This window comes from Zootoca vivipara, chromosome 1, assembly GCF_963506605.1.
Source record: "Zootoca vivipara chromosome 1, rZooViv1.1, whole genome shotgun sequence".
Classification (NCBI taxonomy): domain Eukaryota; kingdom Metazoa; phylum Chordata; class Lepidosauria; order Squamata; family Lacertidae; genus Zootoca; species Zootoca vivipara.
The window spans coordinates 69,725,362-69,737,713 of NC_083276.1; the positions used below are offsets into that span (position 1 = coordinate 69,725,362).

Genomic DNA, 12,352 nt, shown 5'->3' on the forward strand with positions numbered 1-12,352 from the left:
CTACGAACATGAGTTTGACCAAACTGCGGGAGGCGGTGCAAGACAGGAGTGCCTGGCGTGCTCTGGTCCATGGGGTCACGAAGAGTCGGACACGACTAAACGACTAAACAACAACAACAATTGGAGGGTGAAATACAAATCAAAGTGTAGCAGATGGGCAGTGGTTCATTCAGGGCCAAACTAGTTACCTGCATGTTTACTAAATGGATGTTCACCTGTTAAGATGGGTTATACTTTAAAAGGGCATGTGAATCTCCACTTCCTCGTCTCACATTCTGTTGCTTTGGTGTGTGTCCTTCCCTTCTATCCTGTGTCTGCTACTAAAAGGCAGCCTTCAGGAAGGGTTCAGGTCCCCTGCATACCAGTAGTGTAATTAAACTCCACCCTTCATTGCTAAACCAGTGTGTTTTAAATAAAAAGTGACGCAACTGATTCAGCACTAAAGGAATTGCTGAAAGGATACCTGAATCAGAAATTACCCAGCTTATAGCTAGAGACTTACATTATGTAACGCATCAGTGCTCTAGGAGCCACTAGGTAGCTTAGGCAAAGTCGCCTTAAGGCTTTTGCCAGCGCTTCAGAATGGAGTGCCTCACACAGGTTGCATTTTCATAGGTTTTGCGTACATGCATCTTTGAGCCAACGAGAACCCCAGACTCATGGGACACTCTCTGCTATGGAAGACTGTTGTGTAGCTTTCTGTACAAGTTGGAGGGCAAGTACTAATGAGATGGTGGAGTGAAAAAGTGGCTTGAAAGCCTTTAAAAAAATAAAATAGGGTGAGCTTGAGGTACAGAAAAGTTTTTGCTAGGCTATAACTGCTACCCAGAGGGAAAATCATAGTTTCTCTCTCTCTCTCTCTCTCTCTCTCTCTCTCTCTCTCTCTCTCTCTCTCTCTCTCTCTCTCTCATAACACTAGAACTTGTGGACACCCAATGAAGGTAACTGTTGGAAGATTTAAGACAGAATAGTCAAACTATGGAACTTGCTCCCTCCGGAGGCAGTGATGGCCATCAACTTGGATGGCTTCAAAAGAGGATTGACAAATTCATGGAGGAGGCGGCTGTCAATGGCTACTGTCTCCACAGGCCATTCTTATATTCTTATCCCATTCACCACACATTAGAATACGGTGGAGCACCTTCTACTCATTCTCCATCACTTGCCCTCAAAAACTCTCTCAATGTCCTTATACATCATTGAAGGATTTTTAAGATGGACAACAGGCATTAAAAATACAACAACACAGGGAACGATTTGGGCATTTGAGTGAGGAAAGCGTGGAACAAAAGCATTTCTTCTCGTTATATTCCCATGCCTCTGGCCCCAAAGCCTCGCACTTTGAACTGTTGGCACTAGGTGTGTCTTCAGTAGCGCCTCTCTGCACAAATAAGGTATGGATAAGGTTGCAGAGTCATGCCTAACTTTGGCTTAAGGTTGGGAGTCCAACCACTAGGAAAATGCAGATGAAATTGTTGAAGTAATGAGGTGAAAAATAAAAACATTTCCATTCTGGCCAACTGTTCGCCTAAACAGTGCCTTCGCCCTGAAGGAAAAAAAGGAAGGAAAATAGTATTTTAAAAGAAAATAGCTGGAGGTTTTTTTGTTGTTTATCAAAAGCACAGGTGCCATTATGATAAAAAAGTACTGTATCTCTTAAAAATCAAATCCTATTCTGGTAAGCCATTAATTAATCCATGCTGTTAAAGGTTTAGGCACCATTCTAAACCTAAGGCAATGAAAGAGGGACAATTTGGAAAAACATGGTTCCCAAGTTACTTTACTACCAATCTGTTAAAAGCCTGATGGCATTTAATTTTTTTGAACATATGATTTTCATAAACCAGTTTTGCATAAACTACATATAGGCCCAAGTATGAGAAAACTAATGGCTGATGTCCAAACATTCCAGAGAGCAGCTCTTTCCTGTTAAGAACACACTGTCCTACCAGCACAGTGCAAGATCCACATGTTATTTCCCCCTCAGATAAGCAGGATAGTGAAATCTTTAGAGCCTGATAAGGCTGCTGTTGCCAAGATTCCACTAGCTTATACCATTTTTAAAAAATCTTTCTAAACTGAAAGTGGGTTGTTTCATGTACAGTAATCAGACAAGAACTGTTATGACACTGCTAAGCCTGAGCTCACGATTTCGCTGCCTTGGTTTCATGACAACCTTTGTATTAAAATAGTTGGTTTAGTTGATGATTAACAACTGAAATTTAAAATGAATTAGTCTATGAAGTCAGTGTCTTTGGAATATTTGGTTGGTAGATAGAGCATGCTAACCATTTTGCCTCTAGTAACAAATTTGTTGCTTCTAGATTTTTGGTTAAGTATATACACTTACCTAGTGAAAATGGAATAAATGCTTCTTTCTTGACAAATTGTCCAGAGCTGTCCAAAAACCTCTCAGGACAAAACATTTCAGGGTTACTCCAGTACTTTTCATCAAAGTGTACAGAGTAGAGATTTGTGATGACTGTAGTGCCTTGAGGGATAGAATAGCCACGTACAACTGTATCCTTGGAAGTTGCATGGAAAATACCTAGTGGAGCTACGTTACAGAATCTTAAAATTTCATGTAGTACTGCCTCAGTGTATGGCATTTTACACTTTTCTTCTAGGCAAGGTGTTCTGTTCGGCCCAATAATTAAATCAATTTCTTTATGAACTTGCCCTGTTGGGAGAAAAAGCTTTGAGTTTATTAAGTAAAGGTCTGGCAAAAATAAGTAGACATGTTCATTCTACAGTACATTTAACTATGAAACCTTTAAATATATTTGTAGCCCCTCCGATTTTGTGTACATTAGCCACATCCACTAGTCATGGAGAATCCTGGAAATTGTAGTTTGTTAAGGGTGCTGTGAACTGTAGGTCTGTGAAGGGTAACTGCAATTCCCAGGATTCTTTGGGGGGAAATCAGGGAAATCATGACTGTTGAAGTGGTATAGGAATACTTTATGGTGTCAGATGTGACCTTTGAACCAAATACAGTCGTACCTTGGATCCTGAATGCCCTGGAACTCGGACATTTTGGCTATTGAACATCACAAACCCTAAGGTGATTGTTCCGGTTTTTTAATGTTCTTTTGGAACCCGAACGTCCGACGGGTCTCCCGTGGCTTCTGATTGGCTTTGGTTTTCGAACATTTTGGAAATGGAATGGATTTCTGGAATGGATTCCATTCGACTTCCAAGGTACGACTGTACTCCAATACAGCTAGCTAGCTAGCTAGATGATGCAGCACTTTTTTTTGTCAGTTTCCTTCCCCTACTTTCCCCGCTAAAATCTACTCTGGAGTCTTGCGGAGCCCTCTAGAACAGCATGGAGTCAGTAACAGGGAAGGATAAGTTGGGAAATATGCCCCTTTCCCACTAGCAGACACATCATGAACAAACTCTGCTCAAGGGATACAACTTCCAGTGGGACCAAACTCTAGTTTCAACCTAAGGTATTCAGATCGGGTAAAGATTTAACAAGTGCTGTTAATACCCTGTTTGGAATGCACCTTCTTAATCAAAAAGACAAAACACATCATGGCATATGGCATAACTTACCTTGAATATTAGGATAAAGAGCCATGAACAACACTGCCCATCTTAGAACATTTGTTGTAGTTTCTGTTCCAGCAATTATAATTTCTCCAGCAGAGAAAATTAAGTTTTCTGTTGTAAATGTAGACTCGGGGTCATTTTTATTTTTGTCCATCTCATCAAAATATGCATCTATAAAATGTCTTGGTGACTGAGGTTTCCTATTTTGCGAGAAACGCTGAATAAGGTGGAGTAGAAAAGTATAGACTTCAGATGCATTTTTAAAGAGTTGCTGATGCTTTCCAAAGGGCAAGGCACCAATCCATGGAAAAGCATTGTACAAAAATGCAGAAGAACTAGCTGCCAGTTCAATGTTTTCACTAAATATGTCCATCATATGCTGAAATTCAGTGTCTTCGTATGTAAACCGTTCTCCAAAAAGAATCAAGTTAGTAATATTTGAAACGGCATTTGTTATCAAGTATTTCAGATCAAAAGGCTTGCCCTTATAGGTATCAATGGCCTCAAGGAAAATGACTGATTCTTCTGATATTTTGCTTTCGAAGGACTTTTGACCATAACCAAAAATACGAAAGCTTGTTACAGCCAGCTTGCGATGCTCTGTCCAACCTCTGCCATAACTTGAGTTCAATAAACCTGAAATATACGAGCGTCAATATGCTTAACCCAGGATCTTACTTCCTCTTTCATCCATATGATCTTTCTTTGATTTGTAGCTACACACACATACTGTAGTTACACACACGTACAAACAAAAAGAGTATCCTCAATTCATCATAGTGAATTAGTTTTACTGTTCCTTCCAGCAGCACCTTAGAGACCAACTAAGTTTGTCATTGGTATGAGCTTTCGTGTGCATGCACACTTCTTCAGGTATCTGAAGAAGTGTGCATGCACACAAAAGTTCATACCAATTACAAACTTAGTTGGTCTCTAAGGTGCTGCTGGAAGGATTTTTTTTTTATTTTGTTTCGACTACGTCAGACCAACACAGCTACCTACCTGTCACTAGTTTTACTGTTATCTTTCTAGAGTTAATGACTTCAGAATTATGTCCTATGTTTTTAAGTGCATGCAACATTATACCTACTCAAATGCAACCTGCTTATAGCACTTTGGGAACTGCATGTGTAAAAATGTTGTTTCAATGCCAATTTGCCTTTTCCACTTCCCTGAAGTTTCAAGGTAGCCTTTTGCTAAGCCAGTTTCCTTGTAAAGTGTATACTGCTGATTTATGCAATAGATGCTTATTTACAAAGACAAAAAGTCAAGCATGGGGGGAAGGCAGGCACCAAGACAGGCAGTGCTAGGCAAAGATATAAAGATCAACCAACTATTTCTGTACATCCAATTTTTTTTTGTGTGTGTGTGGGAGGAGAGTGTTTCTTAACAGCAAACCAGTATACCTTCCCACCTATCCCACAAGGTAAACAGCTTTTGAAACAGTGTGACTTAGAAAAGCAGATTGAGTTAGAGTGACAAAACTTGTTTAAAGATATTTTTAATTTACATTACGCTTGAGGAACTGTGAATTGCTGTAAAATTACAGATGGCAGATAAATAGATTTACATGCAATTTTTTAAATCTTTCAAAATCTTTATCTTTATCTATATCTATATCGGGTTGGCTAAAACCTATGTATCCTTTAGGGTGCAGTTAGGATCTTTGAGAACTTGATGCAGGACTAGTGACTAGGTTGCCTGCTAGCTGGATAGCTCAGTTGCTAACAGCGCCAAGGTTGCAAGTTTGATCCCTATAAGAGACAGCTGCATATTCCTGCATTGCAGGGGTTTGGACTAGATGATCCTCAGGGTCCCTTCCAACTCCATGATTGTAAATAAGGTTTTACAAGGACACATTAATTCTCCAATGCTCTCATGCCCCAAAGAAACTAAACTCAATCTCTGGAGCTTTCATCACCTTGAAGTGTTTCAAGCACTTGGTAATTTGCGCACTTTTACTTTTTGAAGGGTATGTTTTCAGCTCTTAACACTGTCTACAGCACTGAACATGTACAAGCAGTGATTTTCAAAGATTTGGGTATTAAACATACCTTCTTAAAATACACGAATATAAAAATGTTGCAGTGCTTCTTATGTGTGCATTCACCTTGGCACACGAATGAATGGGTGTTACTGAAGTGCTTCAGGCCACCCCCTTCACTCTTCCAGTTGTTCCCCCCTACATTTGATTGGCAGGAGTAGTACTGTGTAATAGAAAGGGATTGCAGGAGGAGGGTTATTGTTGCTGCCTCCACTGCACTCTTGCTGTACTGCTTACTGAAAGAGCCTATGAGGGAGGTAGAGTTTGAGGGGGGCAGGCTTCAAGGGATGGAATGATCAGAAATATACCCTGCCTAAGTATGAACAGCGTAGCAATGTGAAAACTTAAAGGTGGCAGCTGAGGCAGTTCAAATGCAGCATGAAGCCATCTTATTCTCCCTGGCTAAACGACAACATTTCCAACAGTGCACATCAACAGCCAGCTTCAAGTTTGATTTCCCAACGTTGCCCTTTGGAACAGAGATTGTGGAATTTTGCAGACTAAGTCAAAAAGCACATACAAATGAAAAATGCTCTCAGGGTTGTTTCTTTAAAGTTAGTAAGAAGACAGAATTGCAGGCACCTTTTTTAAAAAAGCATATACCCAATACACGAATAAGCCTCTATTAAAACAACAACAACAACAACAACAACAACAACACATACCTCCCATTTTTGTCAGCTTCTTGAACAAAGGAAGAGATGGCCTGTCTGCAAAAATCTCACTCTGCTGAACAAGGCATTCTTTTACAGCATCATAGCCGTTCAGGACAATAGTCGATATCCCTCCAAGATCAAGGCTAAATACCTTTTAAAAAAATTACATGTCACTTTCAAGAATTTGGGGGGGGGCAGAAAGGGACAGAGAGAAATACTAGTTTCTTTTCTTCAGAAATGTTCTTGAATAGTCCATGGGCAGCACAACAGGTATGCTTCTAACACCACACGATGCTCACAAATATGCTACATGGGCTATGTAGAAAGATTACAGTTGCATAACAATATCACAGTATGCCTTCATTCATAGAGGGTTATATGTCAAAATACATCTCTGCATACAACATCAATATATCTTTCCAGTCCAACATGTTGGCTAGGCTTACTGTCAGACACATGAGCTTCCTACTTATTACTTCACTTTGCAGTGGACCATTGTCCGCATCCTTCTTAAAGTGAATGCATTATCTGTCACAAGAGATAAACATAAATTGGCAATTATGTTTCTGTGGCAGTAGGTATGGCACGTCACGAACAAAGTGTCCCTGGGAAGAAGAGGAAAGAAACTCTGCAGGAGGCATGCTTCTGACTGTTAAGATTACGCAACAGGTGCCTCACTATCTTTAGAAGACATCCAAACTAGAAAACAGTTGTTCAATTTAAGCTATAGTGAGCAAGCAAGGGTCTGAAACCACATTTTTATCCAAACTTGCTTTCACTAACCAGAGTTTAAAACGGTTTTGTAAACAAGCCCAGAAATTACTAGCATGTGTACCTAGTCCACATTTCCATACTAGCTACAGTACTTTAATAAAATTACTTCTACAAGCAGAAGGGACAGATTCATCCTTGCTTCTTCCTCCATTGCTCGCAGTAGACTATTGTAGGAGGCGTGGGGCAATCTGTGCTGCCTCTGCCAGACTTAGAATAATAGAATCACAGATCTGTAGAGTAAGAAGGGACCACGAGTGTCATCTAGTCCAATCCCCTGCAATGCAGGAATATTTTGCCCAGTGTGAGACTCAAACCCACGACCCTGAGATTAAGAGTGAGCCAGACCTCTTGCTTTCATGGAAATTCTGCTCACTTAAGGTTACCAGGCATAGCAATTCCCGCATAACAGCGGGAAGGTAAATGGCGTTTCCGTGCACTGCTCTGGTTCACCAGAAGCGGCTTTGTCATGCTGGCCACATGACCTGGAAGCTGTAAGCTGGCTCCCTCGGCCAATAACGCGAGATGAGCGTCGCAACCCCAGAGTCAGTCCCTACTGGACCTAATGGTCAGGGGTCCCTTTACCTTAAGGTTACCAGGCAAGTTGGCTGGTTCAGACAAGCCACATTTAAGATGTCACAGGGAACTGTGGTTACTTCTGTAGTATTTGAAGGAGAAGGCTTATGCAGGCTTATTCATATAGTGGGAAACCATGGTTTAATTGTATACCATACAAGTATCATTTTCTGTACTGATCAAATGGAATCATTATTTTGTAATTAATAAAAAATTGCATAAAGCTTAAAATTCTGATTTCGGTCTCCAGTTTTTTGTCAGCAAATGTTCCTTTTCATAAGCTAAAGGGAAATGTTTCTATTTGTGACTCATTAGGATTGATATGATCACTAAACAAACAAACAATTAAAGGGAAACTTTTAAGGAGAAATGTCCTAGTGGTCACTCCTTTTCCTGTTCCTATGAATAATGATATTTTTTCACAAGAAACTCAAGGCACCGTGACTGTCCTCTTTGCATCCCTGCAGTAGAAAACATCCTGTCTTCCAAAGAGTACTAAAAACATGTCCTTTCTTTACAGCAATTGGCAACGAGCCTGTAGGATAGTAAACTGTCAACATTCCAACTGAGTTTTTGCTTCTAGCAGCTGTTGATACATTTTAATTTGTTGTAAATGTTTTTTATCAAGATTTTCTAGCTGTCCTGGAGAGAATTTTTTTTTAAGACGAAAAGGTGGGAGATTATTGGTTGTCTCCAAAGCAGCATCAGTGGAGTTTTCCAACCCTCCAAAGCTGATTTTGAGGGCATGCAGGGTGTTGCCAGGGAAAGGAGGAGAAAGTTCCATTAATGGAGCAGCAGTGTTGGATGCCATTCTGTATTATAATGCAGACCAGCATGTCATCACTATGCAGCAGTGACAACTTTGCCATTTCTTGTACGTATATTTAACTCTTGAGTTGTGGCTGTGCTGGTGCTCCGCTCGATAAATATGAAAGGCAGACAGGCTTAAGTCCCCGAACATCAGGAATAAATGTTAAGAGTCCTCATTGGCTGCAGCTTCATGGTGTATGTTGGTGATGTACTTAATAATCTGGATGGCATGCAGGATGAGGCTTAAATTGAGAGTGCCCCAAGTCCAGTGTTACCCCACGAAGGGTAAAAGGTAAAGGTAAAGCGACCCCTGACCATTAGGTCCAGTCGTGACCGACTCTGGGGTTGCGCGCTCATCTCGCATTATTGCCCGAGGGAGCCGGCGTATAGCTTCCAGGTCATGTGGCCAGCATGACAAAGCCGCTTCTGGCAAACCAGAGCAGCACATGGAAACGCCATTTACCTTCCCGCTGTAGCGGTTCCTATTTATCTACTTGCATTTTGACGTGCTTTCGAACTGCTAGGTTGGCAGGAGCTGGGACCGAGCAACGGGAGCTCACCCCGTCACAGGGATTCGAACCGCCGACCTTCTGATCATTAAACCCTAGGCGCAGTGGTTTAACCCACAGTGCCACCTGGGTCCCACGAAGGGAAGACATGTTTATTTTACTGATGACTTCCTTCTCCTGTTCTATAACAGTTTTTTAAAAGTTACCACATTCTCTTAGAAATTTAAATAAGAAAGCCCTCTAATTCACATCTCAAACCAAAGCAGTTTTGAGGTGAAGTTAGTTTGGTACTATAGTCCAACATGTAAAATAAAAACACATATTCCTCTGGCGTCTTAAATATCTAGCAGAGTTGAGACACAAAGTGCAGCCCGCTTTAACAAGGGTTCACAGGGTTTATGTAAAGCAAGTTTGTTTTTTTAAAATGTTGAACTTGGAGCTGTATGAACAGACAGTATTAGCAACATACTGCACTGGTATGCTTGGTTGACAAGTTAGGCAGCTTTCTGTAAAAAGTGGGTGCACACCTTTACAAAATGGTATTTAATAATAACTATGATGCAACCAAGTCTCATGATTGTACTACAAACTTTATATATTTTAAGAATTTTGTGCCAAACACAAGACTCAATACAAAATGGCAAATCAATCACATCCTGCTACTGCAGTTCAAATATACAACAGCCCAAATGTAAAATGACTTTAAAATAAATTCCCGTTGATTTCAGTGTCGTGACACTTAATCCCAAGTAACTAAGCTTAGAATAGCCTCCTAAACCTTCCTCACATAAAAGCTGGTCAATGTAACAAAGCCTTTATGACTTCCTCACTTACAAGGTGAGTCTTATATAATTATTTTATTTGTAAAGTGCTTTCCTAACTGAGGTCTGCCTTCAACAGCTCTTGCAAGTTGGCCACTAGGCTAACAGTGAAATCCTGTACACATCTACAGTACTCAGAAATAAGCTTTAGGTTTAATAGGATTTACTCCTAGGTTACGTGAGTGGAGAACTGCATTCTCCTGCCGAGAGGAAGCTCATTTAACTGAATGGGGCTCAACAACTTCTAGCAATAAAACAACTACCGTAGTACATTAGCACAGCTAAGCAGGGTCCGGTATGGTTTCAAATGGGATGGCGCTGGGGCTGAGATCCCTGCGTTGCAGGGGGTTGGACTAGATGACCCTCAAGGTCTCAGCCATGGGATTACATGCCCCTTCCAACTCTAGACATTGATATGGTTGTCTTGCAGGGGCAGGAAAGCACAGTCTTGGGCAGAGAGGTAGCGAAACTTGAACCCGGATCTGAAAGTGAAGATGTGGAAAGAGTTCAGATCCGGGCTTGAAGTTATTGACATGAATCGGAAAAGCCTCGTCTTACAACTTAAGGGAGGGGTCTTGGAAGTGGCAAGGGCCGAGGCGCTTGGTCTCCCCAGGGACACCTTCTCCTCGGGACCCCCCCCCCCGCCCGCCCCCGGGGCTGCAGTACCTGCCCGTAGAGCTGGCTCTGCCTCTTCATGTAGACGTGCGGCTGCTCCGAGGCCAGCGAGTGGATGTTGCCGATGAGAGGCAGCCCCGCCGGGCCGGGTGGGAAGCCCACCGGCCGCCTCTGCTTCAGCAGCTGCCTCACCACCAGCGGCAGCAACAGCAGCAGGAGGACGCCGGCGCCCACAGCCGCCGCAGCGGCCGAGCCCACTCCCGGGACCCCGGACCACATTTCCCGCTCCTGCCGGCCCCAGCCAACCGCCGGCTCTCCTCTCGCGCTCCCTTTCTCTTCTTTCTCCAAACACGCAAAAACAACATCCCTCGGCCCGCTTGCCGCGTCTTCTTATAGGACGCCGGCGGCGCTCGTCAGGCGAAGCCGAGGCTGATTGGTGGAGCCTCCGTGCCGCCTCGCGTTCTTTCCCCCCCCCCCGGCCCCTCTTCTCGCCCCGCGCTTGTTCTGGAGTTGCGCCTGGGGACAGATCGCGAGTGGGATCGCCTCCGTTTCCCGCCGCAGCTTCCCCACCCCGTAAAGAGTCGCGTTTATCTCCCCACACAAGCTTGCTTCATCATAAGCAGCGGCTCTTCCTTGCATAACAGGCAGCAACTGCTGCAAACTGATTTGAATGGGGCGGGGAAGGCTCACACGATAGCAAATTCAGGTCAGGGGCAGCAGCAGGGGTGGCATTCGGAAACAAGCAGGGATAAGGGATTTCCCCGTTTCTGAAATCCTGACAATTCCCGGCAAAAGCTCGTCCTTTAAGCGCTAAGCTCTTTCCACCGGCTGCCCCATCCTCAGAGCAAAGGTTAAAAGAACAACTCATTTCTACGCTCTTTTTTTGAAAAAACATTTTTGTAGCATTTCCAGTTGTCAAACCTGAAACTCCTTGTTCTTGCAGTTTGCAGTGTGTGTGTACTTGATGCCACAACACGGTTGCTACTTCCTTGTGGTAGAATCCGCACCAAGACCAGTTGGTATGAAAAGGGCTGTTTCACCTATAAATGTACTACTTCAGTTTACTGTATGCTTGATCATAAACAAAAGAATGTGTGAACAGACCCCAACAAAAATCATTGGCTTGGATCCTAAGATCAATGAAGGTTCCTTTGCCTGATTTTGAGCAATCCCCTGCAGCTTCCTGTGGCCAACAGAAGGCTGTCCAGCATCTGGACATAGAGAGAGCCCTTCCATTGTACAACTGCTCTTCCTGTCAACAAGCATCTCCTTAGGTTGACTAATAATAATAATAATAATAATAATAATAATAATAATAATAATATATTTATACCCCACCCATCTGGCTGGGTTTCCCCAGCCACTCTGGGCAGCTTACAACAGAATATTAAAATACAATAATCTATTAAACATTAAAAGCTTCCCTAAACAGGGACTCATAAATCTACCCTCCTGTAACTTAAGCCCATTAGATCTAGCCCTGCCCTCTATAACTGAACAATAATTGAACACATTTCATATATAAAGTTTTCATATTTTGTTATCAAAAAATCAAAATTTGTCACAAGGGATGATCAAAACTAATCTTAACTTTTTAGTGGCTTTAATAATTACATGTGGGTAATTTTGATATTCGGATAACTAAATAAATGTGAAAATCATCTTTGAATGTGTGAGATTTCATGCTATAATAATACAATCCATCTCATCTGCATATCTGGAGGAACAGGAAGCTGAAGCTTAGTCAGGTGTCCCTCCAGGTGAGTTCCTGTTACTGGACACTCTAGGAACTGTTGTGACTTGTCTGCCCCAGTGTTCTATCCCACATTTTGAACTCATTCCAATTTGTCTACCCAAAATTGGACAGAGTACTGATGATGTCTGACTAGAGCAACATAAAGTGGAACTATTGTTTCCTACAGCTTGGAAGCCTTTATTGCTACAACCTAAATTAATATCTTCTTCCTCTTCCTCTATGCCACATCACACTTC

General features: G+C 42.3%; 1 protein-coding gene across 2 annotated transcripts; it reads right to left on the reverse strand.

Annotated features, from left to right (window-relative positions):
• Nucleotides 1–897: 897 nt before the first annotated feature.
• Nucleotides 898–10,718, reverse strand: LOC118087326 (vitamin D 25-hydroxylase). 2 transcript variants are annotated; one of them, XM_035119871.2, is made up of 5 exons: nt 10,412–10,718; nt 6,268–6,409; nt 3,562–4,194; nt 2,351–2,680; nt 898–1,546 (listed from the first exon to the last, which is right to left on the reverse strand). In XM_035119871.2, exons 1-5 carry the CDS (start codon nt 10,637–10,639, stop codon nt 1,368–1,370), a joined length of 1,512 nt encoding a protein of 503 aa, XP_034975762.1. In that variant the 5' UTR covers nt 10,640–10,718; the 3' UTR covers nt 898–1,367. The 2 variants fall into 2 exon arrangements, with proteins under 2 accessions (XP_034975762.1, XP_060131883.1); XM_060275900.1 differs by lacking the exon at nt 10,412–10,718 and having other exon boundaries at nt 3,562–3,758; nt 6,268–6,400.
• Between the last annotated feature and the right edge of the window lie 1,634 nt (nt 10,719–12,352).